Source organism: Gopherus flavomarginatus, chromosome 1 (genome assembly GCF_025201925.1).
Source record: "Gopherus flavomarginatus isolate rGopFla2 chromosome 1, rGopFla2.mat.asm, whole genome shotgun sequence".
Taxonomy (NCBI): Eukaryota; Metazoa; Chordata; order Testudines; family Testudinidae; genus Gopherus; species Gopherus flavomarginatus.
In genome coordinates, this window is record NC_066617.1 from 105,508,227 (window position 1) to 105,523,105 (window position 14,879).

Here is a 14,879-nt window from a genome sequence, read left to right on the forward strand (position 1 = left end):
GCTTATGTAAGACTCAAGGATTGGGCCCATGATGTGCCTAAATTTTTTTTATTAATACAAGATGTATTTTACATGATCATTTTAAAACTTAACATACATTTAGTCATTAAGCTTCTCTTAAAACTGTACTTTAAAATGCACATTTTACAGTTTTGTTATAAAACAGATCAAGTTTTTCAACAAAAGTATACAGCTCTGACTTTTCAGCAGTATAGAAAACCTTAGGGCCATAAAATGTAAATAAATGCAAGAAAGTGCACTTACTATGATCTTTGTTAAGCTATGAATATTAAGCTGAAGTTATTGAAAATATTTTCTATCTTTTTGCCAATGTGAAATGTGCAATTTATATGGGATTGTGAATGGTGGTTATATTAATAGATTTGAACCAGCTGTGTCTGTGTACATGTCTGCTATCACTATTGTATGTGGCATAATTATTTCACATTATATGCACTTGTGTTACCTCAAGGAGAATTTAATGCAAGATTATGGCATTAGGCAGTTACTATGCTATAAAATCAGATATTAATCATATTTTTACTTGTCAAGTACTAAATAGAAAGGATATCTGACATAATGACCAAGTGTTTTTTCAAGATAATGAACATAACTTTGCACATTCTGTACTTCAAGAAACATTAAGAGAAACTACTGTACCACAAAGCTACAGCATGATACAGCCAATTTTTTAATCAGTTTGTGATATCAGCTGAACAGTGTTGCAAATGTATGCACCTTCTGAAAACAGGTATTACAGCCAGTGAAGTTTTTTTAGTGAACAGTAAGTTTCCTGAAAACTAGTTTTGGTGAGACCAAAGCCATGTGTAAATTTAGCAAATAGTTGCTGCTGAGTTTGGGTTTTTTTTTCCTTTTTTTCTTTTAAAGGAAAATATTTAAAGTCTAAACAAACTGTTTCAAAGTGTCAGAATTGACTCAAACATTTTTTTTTGTTTTGGCAAGAAAAAACAAATTGTGTCAGTTTGAAATGAACCAATTTTGTTGTTTTCCAGTTCAGCTACCAACCCAAAAAAAATTTTTTTTTTGCACTCATCTCTAGCTGGTATAACAGGAACAAAATTATCTGTTTATGTTAGCTCTATGTAATTATTTTCCTACTTAAATAGCCCAATGTTAGACACAAGTTAATATGGAATATGTTTTTGTAGTAAAACTGGTCTAGCTACAGGACAGTCTTACCTTCAATTTACCAGGCACATAAACATGGTCAACAAAGTTAAATACTCAGTTCTGGACACAGTTTAAACATCCATTAATCAAGGTTTATAAAGTGTGATATTATAAACAAGCTGTATCCACATCGTGCAATGTACCATTAAATCACCGCATAATTCCTTCACTTGGCATGTAGACAAAGTGTATTTGAAATACAATTGAGTAAAATTAGTCTATAAAGATGCCACTGCAAACCTTAGTATAAAACAGTATCCAGGCTATCCAAATAAAGGTACCAGAAGTGTTTAATTTACCATAGAAACAGTACATTCAACAGACAACTATACTAGTTCCCCAGCTGCCTTGGATTTTGTCAGTTGACAGATATTTAGGAGGTTCTTTGATACAACAGCCAGAGACACAAGGAATATTGTGTATAGATATAGGTCATTAAATAGCTGTGCTGAGTGAAATTGGCATGTCTAAATCTCTTTCCAGTGGGAAGCAATGTTAAAGTGATGTGTGAGACTAGCAGTCCAGTGTTGCATCTTAGGCCAGTTTCCCTCCAGATTTAAAACTGTTTGAACAGTTTAATTCTAATGTACCATAATTCATAAGTGGAAACTAACCACCTCCGTATTGTGTCTTTATACAGCCCATATCCCAAGTGCTGCTGCTTTTCAAAAAGATTGATTACTACCAACATGAGTCAAAGGACCTGCTTTGGACTAATAATTGAGCTAATATAACCCATACATTGAATCACAATAGTAACTGATGCCAGTAAGATTTTATTTTTCCTATTAATAGAGATAGATAAGAGGACATGCTCTTCAACAAAGACTGGAAATGGTATTGATCATCTTGATCAAACGTTCCAAACAGTTATCTTTAAGAAAAACAGAATAAAAATATAATTTTAAAATAAATAATTTTAAATCCTGTGCTTAACTGCAGCTTGCTAGTCAATCTTCTGTAGCTAAGAAAATGGAGTAAGAATATAACCTTAAATTATACAAAATACTGTTTCTTTGAGAAACAAGTTATAATCTACAAAGGCATTTAGATACATCATTTGAAAAAGCAAAACATTTCTAAACTAAATACAGTGAAATAGCCCAAATTGCTCCCTATAAAATTAAGGAGGCAAGAATAAATTAGGCATATTTCCTTAGACTTAACTCTTGAAGCACTGAGTGTGCTCGTTTTTAGTATTTGCTAGTCAAGACAAGTATATAATACTTTAATATCTTAGCATATTTATTCTCATCTCAAAACACAAGTTTTGTCTTCCTCTAATCTACTTACTTCCCTCTCCTGAAGTAAGTACCCCACACCCTAGTAACCCGTTCTTTACCCCGCAACAGGCCAAGAACTTCACATTTCTTGCCAAGCTTTACAGTGCAGCCTCTCAAATTACTAAGTTTCATGCTGTTTCTTCCCCACCCTGACCTCCTGATGCAATTCATTTCTATATAGCTTGGGGGATAGCTCAGGATTTAGTCCTAAGAGCTGCAGCTTTCCTCCCAGCCATAAGAAACTCTCCACCATACTAAACACAGTATTTCCAGTGATATAAGTGACTGGGAGTTTGCCAGTTTCCAGGTGACACACACTTGGAAATTAGCTAGTTTTCTAAGGGTCAAGCCTTCAAAAGTAGTCAGGACATGATACATTCAGAAATGGAAATCTGAAAATAGTTCTATCTACTCATTCACTTTGCTGTCCAAAATTTCTATTTTGCCCTTTTCTCCTTTTTGTTTTGGAAGTTTTATCGTGTCTATGGTAACTTCATCAGTTGCACAACTGTCATCTTCAGATTCTGAGCTGTCTTCTGAAATTATTTCTTCTTCATCCGAGTCAGAACCACTTAATTCAACCAAGGCTACATTCTGCAAGAAACAACAGTTCTTAAAAAATGAACAACCCACATATCTACATATTGCTTTTATGATTTTTGTAAAATAAATAAATAATATATATATCCAAGACCTTAATACACAAGAACATCCTTACCATAAAGTCATCAATTATGTGCTATGCAAAAAGTAAGTAGACCTCATTAGACTGGAAATATTTGCAAGTTTTTTTTTAGGGATCACTATAAACATGAAAGTTTAAATATGAAAAATGAGTTTAGACATTCTAAGCACCTGTAGTGCTCAGTAATAAAGTAATAGTTCTTTTTAAATAATTCACAGGAAGCAAAAAGAGAATGGTACATTGATAAATTCACTTTGTCTAAAGTGAAGGCTTCTGGTTTAAACTGACAAATGAAGGGCGCAAAAGGCTGGATTTTTCAGACAAGAATCCAAGTCCAAAAATATCATTTTCAGGGGGGCTGTCTCATATTTTGTCTCATTGGGGTTTTGCATTGGGGTTCTCAGACATTAGCATAATGTGAAAACACTGGAGAGGGATGTTGAAGTAAATTTTATTGGAAACTCTTGTATTTGAGAGATCATAATTAAGGTTATTAGGTTTTGTTATACTTGACATACTTGAGACCCAGATTTTGGGCCTTAAACTGCTTAAAAGTGTCCTGTAAACATAACAGAACGCTAGTTATTGTTATTTACTATACAATCTTGAATTACGATTCATTGAAAGTCAGATTATTTTGAAAACAAAAACTTGATCTTGTTAAATTTACTATCCGTAATTACAAAAATTACTCATTGCCAGGATTAGAGTTTTAGAGGCAGCCCGTATTCTGAGTTCAACTACTTTCTTTCTAGCAGTTTATCTTCCCGTTTCAGTGGTGGACAAGATTACTATGTCATGAAGAGCAAGTAGCATACTTTGCTTTAAATTTATGGCTAGTTTCAGATCTAAATTATAAAAGAATATAAAAGAGGAAACTCAGAGCTTTATTTTTCAAACAAACCCATCCTAAGACTGTGTGAAGAGTTTTACGCCACAGCACTAAATTTAACTTTACAGAAGCAAAACACAAGAAATATATTTACCATCTCTATAATATTTTCAAGGCAGCTGTCTAGACTTTCAATATCAAACTGATGAGCTGGTGCTGTTGCCATTTCTCTTCTTAGCTCATTGTTTGCAAGGGCCATTTGTGGTAGAAAGCTCTGAACTCTGTCCAAAACTAAGGCAGAAATAGTGAGATTATACCATATATGCATATTTAGATTTTGCAGTACAAAGACATGAATATCTCATTAACACAGGATTTAATTGTTTTAATTTTGAACTTTCAGGTTGTCTACAATATTTAACAATTCATTTGGGAATAAAGTTACTACTTTATTGACCAGATTGCTTAAGTTCTCAGGGCACATACAATGCAGAATATCATGGATCTTGTGCATCAGTCCAAATGGTTCACTAAGGGAGTCATGTCATGGCTTTTATTTGACCTTTTTAAAAACTAAAATATGGCGAGTCCAACAGATGCTTCATAGCAAAATTCTATTGTTTTTAACACACAACAAAAAAACCAAAACACTCAGGATGCTCCACATCAATATCAGCTCCTGTGAAGTACTGTACCTTACCTTCTCCCCTCTTGGAGCAAAGGGGCATTGTCCAAGAGAAGATTGTGTGTGGGGGGGGGTGTCAGTGATGGCACAATCACTGTGCTACTGATAGGAAAAAGCAACCTCAGAAGCAGCTTTCTACCAAGTGGGTTATGCTGCCAAGAAGGCAGCCAAGGTGGATAGGCAGCGCAGGTGACAGCATGGAGGAGCTGGCCTTTTGCAGGGATGTTGCCAAGCTCCATGGGATTTCCCACCAATGTTGGGACATCTTTGCCATTTGATGGGTCATGGCCATGTCCCCTCCCTTCCACTCACAGATTAACATTATACTTCCACACTTTTTTCAAATAGCTTTTTCCGTCTCTTGCAGTAAGGCTGCATTACTCTGATTCAACTCCAGTAAAGTCCCTTACAAACTACTACTTTATGCCACATTGACTCTCCCCAAAGAGTTCTGTCAAAGAACTCCATATTTCCTCCTTTATCATCATCTCAAATACAAGTTGAAGATAATTTTGAAAGGTTATAAAAAAAGGAATGATTATTTTAAAAAGATATACTAGCATCTGATACTTTATACTAGCAAATTGGTTTTGAATATAGAGATTAGAATGGCTATATGAAAAGCAGAAGCCCTTTGCACACTAAGCAAATACAATCCAAGGTTGAGAAATCACTAATAATTTGTCTTCTGTGAAAAGAATAAAAATCCTGAAGATGTGTCACTTTATACCACAATCAGACAACACTGCCAGTTAACTCTGTGTCTTTGATTAGGGGACAAGGCACATGGATCAAATGCAGAAAAATACCTTCTCTGAAGCCATTTAATGTGATCACTGAATAGATAGTGATTAGTAATCTGTCTTATTGATTTTGACAGTATTCTTTTTAAAAGTGAGGTTAAGAAACTAGTTTCGATATTAGAAGTCCATTTTTACACTACTTGGAAATGTAACACCAGAGGTTCAATCTTGCAAGCCCTCTACATACAGAAATACTCCTTCTGACACCAGCGGGGTTTGTAGCATTACGCCCCAAAACACCAAATGTTTACAAAAATATTATGCAGAATTAATGCTTTGTGCTCCCTCTGCAGGATTAGTTAACTACATGAGAAATATTCTGAGAACTGTGCCCATTTTATCTGGTGAGTAAAAGGCCTAGTTAGTTTCAAGCTCCAACATAAATAGCAGGGGGGAACATCCATATCAGCAACCGCAAGAGAGAAATGTGCAGATTCACAAGTAGCAAAAATAGGTTTAAAACTATTTAAAACTTATGCTGTTAATTGATTTTCAAATGCTAACTGCTTCAGCAGTTGGCTAAATTAACATTAGGTATAGTCATGGTTGTGCTTTTCAGGTTCACGAAGCAACATAAACAGTGATCAAAATAGTCCCATTAGGAAAAGATGCACTTACTGTTACTTCTTGGTATCCTTACTGTCTCTAAATTTGTGACCTTTTTGCCAGCATGTTTTGAGTTAATCAACAGTGTGTCATGAATACCTACGAAGAAAAATTACATCAGTTATTTCACTATTTACCAATGTGATACGAGCTCCCTTATTTAGATATTTCACAAGATTTGCACTGAAAAAAAGACAATTTAAGAAAGTTTTCATTAGTTGAACACTTTAACTAGTCAACTCTTAATACAGCAAATGGGATGACCAATTTCAAAGGAATTACTTATCACTAATTAAAATGAGACTTTTAAAAGTTTATTTTAGAATGATTTCTTTATCCTATCAGAAGTTTGAAAACATTAAGTGCCCTTCTAGTTTTGTCCTTTAAAGGTCTGACATTACAGTACATCCTTAGTATTTTTTCTCTTATTTACTTAGCATTACATCAGCAGTACCAGGTATAGTTAAACTTGTTCTCCTTAGGAACATATGTAGAGATTAACAGATAAGCCTTTGCATGAAAATAATATGTATGTATAGTGCCTTGGGCTGACAATCTCATCAGATCCCACAGGCTAGGGAGGCTCAGCATTAGACCTGCAGGAATAACTGATTTTTCCACCAGGTAGTCCAGGGGTGGCCAACCTGACCCTGATAAGGAGCCAGAATTTACCAATGTACATTGCCAAAGAGCCACAGTAATACATCAGTTGCCCCCTCATCAGCTCCCCACCCCACTCCCAGTGCCTCCCACCCACCTGCAGCCCTGCCAGTCAGTGCCTCTTCCTCCCTCCCAATCAGCTGTTTCATGGCACGCAGGAGGCTGGGAGGGGGGGTGAAGGAGGGCACAGCAGGGGAGGGGGCAGGGTGGGGTGGAGTGGGAGCAGGGCATGTGGCAGAGCCAGGGGTTGAGCAGTGAGCATCCCCCAGCACATTGGAAAGCTGGCGCCTGTAGCTCCAGCCCTGGAGTTGATGCCTATACAAGGAGCCACGTATTAACTTCTGAAGAGCCGCATGTGGCTCTGGAGCCACAGGTTGGCCACCCCTGAGGTAGTCAAACCAAAAAATAATTTTAAAAAATCAGTTAGTTTCAAACAAAAACTGGTGCATAAATGGTTGCAAAATTGTTCCCAGAGAGTAGTTATCAGTCGTTCACAGTCATGCTGGAAGGGCATAACAAATAGGGTCCCGCAGGAATTGATTCTGGGTCTGGTTCTGTTCAATATCCTCACCAATGATTTAGATAATGGCATAGAGAGTACACTTATAATGTTTGTGGACGATACCAAGCTGGGAGGGGTTGCAAGTGCTTTGGAAGATAGGATTAAAATTCAAAATGCTATGGACAAACTATCGGAAGTAAATAGGATGAAATTCAATAAGAACAAATGCAAAGTACTCCACTTAGAAAGGAACAATCAGTTGCACACATACAAAATGGGAAATGACTGCCTAGGAAGTAGTACTGTGGAAAGGGATCTGGGGGTCATGGTGGATCACAAGCTAAATATGAGTCAACAGTGTAACGCTGTTGCAAAAAAAAGAAGACATCATTCTGGGATGTATTAGCAGGAATGTTGTAAGCAAGACACGAGAAGTAATTCTTCCACTCTACTCCACGCTGATTAGGCCTCAACTGGAGTATTGTGTCCAGTTCTGGGTGCCACATTTCAGGAAGGATGTGGACAAATTGGAGAAAGTCCAGAAAAGAGCAACAAAAATGATTAAAGGTCTAGAAAACATGACCTATGGGGGAAGATTGGAAAAATTAGGTTTGTTTAGTCTGGAGAAGAGAAAACTGAGGGCTTGTCTACACTACCCACCGGACTGGCACGCAGTGATCGATCCAGCAGGGGTCGATTTATCACATCTAGTATAGATGCGATAAATTGACTGCTGAGTGCTCTCCCCTTGCCTCCGATACTCCACCAGAACGAGAAGCGCAAGCAGAGTCGACTTACCACAGCGGAGACATCACGGTAAGTAGATCTAATCACGTCAACTTCATCTACGCTATTCATGTAGCTGAAGTTGCGTATCTTAAAAATCGACACTGTGCAGTGGTGTAGACAAGCCATGAGAGGATACAAGATAACACTTTTCAAGTACACAAAAGGTTGTTACAAGGAAGAGGGAAAAAAATTGTTCTTCTTTTAACCTCTGAGGATAGGACAACAAGCAATGGGCTTAAATTGCAGCAAGAACGGTTTAAGTTAGACATTAGGAAAAACTTCCTGTCAGAGTGGTTAAGCACTGGAATCTCCATCATTGGGGATTTTTAAGAGCAGGTTAGACAAACACCTGTCAGGGATGGTCTAGATCAGGAGTGGGCAAACTTTTTGGGCCTAGGGCCATATCAGGTACAGAAATCGTATGGAGGGATGGGTGAGGCTATGCCTCCCCAAACAGTGAAGCATGGCCTGGCCACTGCCACCTATCCAGCCCCCTGGCCCTCCCCCCTCATCCAACCCGCCGGGACTCCCACATCCTATCCAAACACCCCTGTTCTCTGCACCCTGACCATCCCCATGGGACACTCGTCTCCTATCCAATCCCCCTGCTCATCACCCCCGGGGACCCCAGCCGCTTTTAACCCCCCCCTGTTCGTTACCTGTGGGGTGGAGGAAAGAGGGACTCAGTCTTTTCCCTGTCTGTTTCCCCTGCTCATTTGGCTGCTCCCCCTTGCAGGGATCACTCTCTACCTGGGCTTGACTGCTGGGGCCAGGGGCCAGGCATGCTGGGGCTGGAGGGGGACCCTGGCTTGCTCTGCCCCTGTCCCTGGCAGCAGGGCCCAGACCCTTTGACACCGCCCCCAGGAACTCCCCCTGCTCCCCAACTGCACCAAGGGGCAAGTCCAGACTCCAGCACGCCAAGTGCATGCTTGGGGCGGCAAGCTGTGGAGGGCGCTTTGCTGGTGCTGCGAGAGTGGCAGGCAGGCTGCCCTCGGCAGCTTGCCTGCCGAGGGTCCGCTGCTCTGCAGCTTCAGTGGACCTCCCACAGGCATGCCTGCAGAGGGTCGGCTGGTCCTGCGGCTTCAGAGGATCTCCAAGGTCCGCCGAAGCTGCGGGACAAGCGGACCCTCTGCAGGCAAACCACCAGAGGCAGCCTGCCTGTTGTGTTTGGAGCCGCCTCTGACTGCACCGCCCTAGAGCACCAGGTCTGTCAGCGCTATAGCCATGGAGCTGCAGCCCCGCTGCCCAAGCCCTGGGGGAGTTGTGACTGTGAGGGAGGCAGGGGAGCAGAAAGGGAGGGGCCAGGGGCTACCCTCCACCCTGCTCACTATGGTGCTGGGGAGTTGGGCTGGCTCCTCTGCAAGCCTGTCCTGACACTGCTCCCTGGCAGGAGCTTAGAGGCCAGAGGGAAGGGTCCTGTGGCCTGGATGTGGCCCAGGGGCCATAATTTGCCCCCCCTCTGGACTAGAGAATATTTAGTCCTGCCATGAGTGCAGGGGTCTGGACTAGATGACCTCTCGAGGTCCCTTCCAGTTCTACCATTCAGTGAAAACTGTTTTTCCCCCAACACTTCTGCCCAATATCAAACCTGAAAACTCTTGATTGGAATCAACATTTCATTTAGAAAACACTGATTGAAAACAAAATGCCAAAATAGCTTGTTTTACCACTTCCAAAACCGAACCTTTTCAACACTGCCCAAAATTCTGTTTCCAGGTTTTTTTATGTTTCTGGCCAAAACTATTCACCGAATTCGGCCCAACATTCGTGACTCGTTTGGGTCCCACCCTCCAACAATGCATTTGGCAGGAAATTTACTATTCGCTCCTCCTTCCCCGAAAGTCCCTCCCTCCCCCAAGCTCTAGTCAGGTGGGGTCAGTTCTGGGCTCGGCAGCTTTCCGCCCCCACTTCCCGGGGCCTCAGAGGATGGGCTCAAAGGGCCGGCGCGAGCCCGTGCTTTGCCTTCTCCAGGGCACGTGCGGGCGGCCTGGGGAGCTGAGAGCGTTTCATGCCGAGGGGCGGGTTCGAGCGGAAACCGAGACCTTCCGCCCCCCAACAAGCTGGGCCCTCGGCACCCTGCCCCTGCCCCCCCGCCTGCCCCTCAAGCTGAATTAGGGCGGTGACGCATGGTCGCGGCCTGCGCAACAGCTGCCGCGCGAGGCGCCCCCCAACCTGCCAGGCATGCAGCGCGCGCTGCTCTCAGGCCGCGTTTCCTCGCCGCCGTCGCTGAAAAGCGGGGGCGACAACAGACCGCGCGCGCGAGCAAACCGCCTCCCGTCAGGCGCCGCTTCCCATCCTCCGCCGCCCCGTCTCCCCACCCCGCTTCTTGCCCGCAGGCGGCTGCTCGCTCCCTCCCCAGGCCGGGGACGTGGCGGCTCAGGACCGGCTACCTCCTCCGCTCCCCACGGACAGCAGCTCCCTGGAGGCAGCGGCGCCCGCGGCACCTTCCTTCAGCGCCATCGGGGTCTCGGGCCTGCGCGCGCCGCTTCCTTCCATATGCGCGGAGGCGGGAGGGTGTCAGACTTCCGGATGCCGACGGGGCTCCGCTCTAGCCGCAGACTAGCGGCCTCGCGCTGCGCCATAGCGCCTCCTGGAGCCCGGAGGAGCCAGCGCAGCTCGGGCGAAGCAGCCCCCACCGCTCGCGGTTCTCTCGCTGCCCAGGGGCGGCCCTTGACGTCAGTGGGAGACTCAGTCCTGATTGGACAATGACAAACCGAGCATTTCTGGGCGGTAGTTAAGCCCTGGCTGAGCCCGCTGTGAGGGTTGTGCTGCCCACGGGGTTTTTGTTTTTTTGGTAGGTGCCTGAAAACTCTTCTGAGACTGAAGCAAGGGGAGTTTCTGAAATCTCCCTGCTAAGCAAGGGGGGGCTCAGAGATGGCATTTAGGACAATGGAAAGCATGCAGGGATATGGGGGAGGGTAAGGCAACCGCCTGTCCTATATGTACTAATACTATAGTTTCAGTCTGCCTGTATAATCTGATCATTACGGCCCTACGAAATTCACAGTCCGTTTTGGTCAATTTTATGCTCATATGATTTTAAAAATGGCAAGTTTCAGATATTTAAATCTGAAAATTCAATGTTGTAACTAGAGCCCTGCAAACCCATGTGTATCCACTTCATAGCCATGGACCATTTCTGCAGATAGTAGCATGGATGTGGATACAAATTTTGTATACACACAGGGCTCTGATGGTAAGAACCTGGTGGGCAGCTGTGAGGATCCAGCATGGATCCTCCACCTGCCTTAGATGGAGAACCTGGGGGGCAGGGACATGGGCCTGGGGCCGCTTGGGCTCCAGGGCCAGGGTAGGTGGAGAATGTGCCGTGGCTCCCCTCAGCAGCCTGCCCGGCTCTTACTGTGCCCAGGCTGCGGCTCTGAGCCACCCTAAGCTGGGTCGGGGAGAGCTGTGCTGGCAGCTGTGGGGAACCTGGGTCCCTCCACCTGCCCTGGGTGAAGGGGCTGAGAGGCAAGGACACTGGGTGGGGGCTGTTTGGGTTCCCCGTCCAGGGCAGGTGGAGGTTCCACTGCAGCTCTGCACAACTGCCCAGCTCACTCTTATGGCCAGGCTGCAGCTCCGAGCCACCTTCCCCGCCACCCTTCCTGCTGGAGCTGGGTTGGGGAAAGCAGTGCTGACAGCTGTGGGGAGCCTGGGTCGCTCCACCTGCCCTGGGTTGGGGGCTGGGGGAGCAGGGACACTGGGTGGGGTGGACTAGGGGGAGCAGGGACACTGAGTGGGGAGGCTGAGGGGCAGAGACACTGGGCAGGGGGCGGGGGGCCAGAGACATGAGCTGGGAGACGATATTGGTAATTAAGACAGCCAGTAGTCTCAGCATACCAGCAGCCTAACTGTTGTAAGTTTCTTGTAGGTTCAATATAATGTACTTGTGGAATAAAGTACCACATAGCCTAGGTTCCACAAAGATTTATCCGCATATGAACCTCTGTGAAACCTAGGCTATGCAGGATCAAGGCATCCTTAACTCTTTCTCTTAGGGGAAAGAAAGATAAAGAAAGGAGTTGGAAGAGAGACAGAGAACAGAAATTTAAGCAATCTCATTTAGGATTTTTCTGATTTATAGCTGTATAAATAAGATACTGGTGTATTGTAATATTGAATTTATTGCATTTATTGTTAATTTTATATTATATCAGGTCACAGAGTTCTGTATAAGCCTAAGATATCATAGTGATCTGGAGTTTAAATTTATCCAGGTACTGCTGAATGAAATACCTACTCCGAAGCCCAAATTAACCACTGTGCACTTGCACTGAGCCCCCATCTGAGAAGGCTCCTTGACTACCAGGAAACCCCTTCCACCACACATACACACCATAAAATAATAATGATTTAAAAAACTCGCAAAACGTACATGCCACAGGCCAGGGCAGGGCATTGGAGGGGAAGGTCCCATCTGCATGCTTAGGCTATGTCGACACTGCACTTTCATCGGTAAAACTTTTGTCAGTGAGGGGTGTGAAAAAAACACCCCTGACCGACAAAAGTTTTACTGACAAAAAGTGCCCGTTGTGGACAGTGCTATGTCGTCAGGAGACGCTCTCCTGCCAGCAAAGCTATTGCCGTTTGTTGGGGGTGGTTTTATTTTATTGGCAAGAGAGCTTTCTCCTGCAGACACAGAGCACCTACAGGTCATACCTAACAGCGGCAGAGCTGGAGTGTGCAGTGTAGACATAGCCTAAGGCAAGAGGCAACAGGCCAGAGCAGGAAGCCAGGCCAGCTCTGCAGGACAGGAGTTGCTGTGGGGTGACCGTAGAGTGGGCTCCCTTACAACTCCATTCCTTAGAGCCTCTCACACCCCCCTGGGGGCAGGACCTGCCCCCCTGAACCTCCCACCTCAGGAAAGGTGGGAGTCCCCCAATTTCTATAGTGCACAGGCCCCAAAATTCTTTAATGTGACTCTGAAAATTAATTATAGTTGTCATAAACAGATAAGTAAGAGTTAATAGCACAGAAGTACTTCATATCTCTTTTGCCTGTAAAGGATTAACAAGATCAGTGAGCCTGGCTGTCACCTGACCAGAGGACCAATCAGGGGACAGGATACTTTCAAATCTTGAGGGAGGGAAGTTTGTGTGTGTGCTGTTAGTTTTTGGTTGTTGTTCACTCTGGGAGCTCAAGAAGGACCAGACGTGCAACCAGTTTTCTCTCCAATACAGGCTCTTATAAGTTCAGAACAGTGAGTGCTAGCTAGATAAGGCGAGTTAGGCTTATGGTTGTTTTCTTTATTTGCAAATGTGTATTTGGCTGGAAGGATTTTAATTTGTACTTGTATACTTAGGCTGGGAGTATTCTCAGTGTCTATAGCTGAAAGACCCTGTAACATATTCCAACTTAAATTTACAAAGATAATTTTTACTGTTTTTTCTTTCTTTAATTAAAAGTTTTTCTTGTTTAAGAACCTGATTGTTTTTTTATTCTGGTGAGACCCCAGGGGACTGGGTCTGGATCCACCAGGAAATTGGTGGGGAGAAAGGAGGGAAGGGAGAGAGAGAGGCTAATTTCTCTCTGTGTTAGGATTACTTTCTCTCTCAGGGAGAGTCTGGGAGGGGGAGAGATAAGGAGGGGGGAAGGTGAATTTTCCTCTCTGTTTTAAGATTCAAGGAGTTTGAATCACAGTAATCTTCCAGGGTAACCTAGGGAGGGGAAGCCTGGGCGAGGCAACGGTGAGGGAAAGGGTTTACTTTCCTTGTGTTAAGATCCAGAGAGACTGGGTCTTGGGGGTCCCCGGGCAAGGTTTTGGGGGGACTGGAGTGTACCAGGCACTGGAATTCCTGGTTGGTGGCAGCGCTACAGGTCCTAAGCTGGTAATCAAGCTTAGAGGAATTCATGATGGTACCCCATCTCTTGGACGCTAAGGTTCAGAGTGGGGAATTATACCAATGACATGGTGTGCAGCGTATAGGATAGATAGATAAGATAGAATCCAAAAGCCAGTGAGGTTTTTATTTCTCTCCCTGCTAGCTATCTGCAGGCAGACAGAGGTTTGGGTTTAGGAGCAAAAGCCAGTAGGATTTTTTCTTTCTCTTTCCCTGCTAGCTGTGTGTAACGCAGGCTAGAGGAGACTGTTTTTAAAAGCAAAGGTCTGCAAGTTTTTTTTGGTCTCTCCCTTCTGGTACTGTGAAGGCAAAGCCAATAGGGTTTAACAAGGATCTTTGTTAAACAAAGGGACTCCAGTTGTGAGTCACCATACACGAGCAAAACACATTTGCAAATGAATGTTTTTTTTTTCTTTCTAACTCTGTCGGGAATAGCTAGGTAGAAGGAGTTAAAAAAAAAAGACTCTGTTGCTAAGCAACCCTAAGTAGGCAACAGAAAAGCAGCATTTCATGCAGTAAGATCCAGAGGGACTGGGTCTTGGGGGTCTCCGGGCAAGGTTTTGGGGGGACCAGAGTGTACCAGGCACTGGAATTCCTGGTTGGTGGCAGCGCTACAAGTACTAAGCTGGTAATTGAGCTTAGAGGAATTCATGCTGGTACCCCATCTTTTGGACGCTAAGGTTCAGAGTGGGGAATTATACCATGACAATAGTATACAACTCCTGTCATTTTAGATTAACTCTTCTCGTATACAGTTTTAAAGAGATCAATTGCTAATGCAATCTGAATATTTCAAAGACACATAACTGGTAATCCAAACATAATTAAGCATTCAGAAAAAGAAAGGGGTTTTAATTCTTATGAGCCTCCTGGTATTCTAAGCAAGCAGTTTTAAAGGAGTATAGTACAAAATGCCCTGATGGAAGTTAGGTATTTCAGTCAGCTATATTGTACCTCTAAGGAGTACTGCTTGAGAACTTTATAATAAACTATTGTTTTTTAA

The 14,879-nt window shown here is 43.7% G+C and overlaps 2 protein-coding genes across 7 annotated transcripts in view; both read right to left on the reverse strand.

Moving 5' to 3' along the window:
* The window catches only part of WASHC4 (WASH complex subunit 4), a 275,049-nt gene that overhangs the window by 131,915 nt on the left and 128,255 nt on the right, over positions 1-14,879 (reverse strand). The window lies entirely within an intron of this gene.
* NOPCHAP1 (NOP protein chaperone 1) lies at positions 33-10,575 on the reverse strand. Of its 2 annotated transcripts, none has more exons than XM_050946353.1 (4): positions 10,427-10,575; positions 6,098-6,184; positions 4,146-4,282; positions 33-3,068 (listed from the first exon to the last, which is right to left on the reverse strand). In XM_050946353.1, the coding sequence occupies exons 1-4, from the start codon at positions 10,530-10,532 to the stop codon at positions 2,883-2,885; spliced, it is 516 nt and encodes a 171-aa protein (XP_050802310.1). In that variant the 5' UTR covers positions 10,533-10,575; the 3' UTR covers positions 33-2,882. The 2 variants fall into 2 exon arrangements, with proteins under 2 accessions (XP_050802310.1, XP_050802320.1); XM_050946363.1 differs by lacking the exon at positions 10,427-10,575 and adding an exon at positions 10,322-10,420.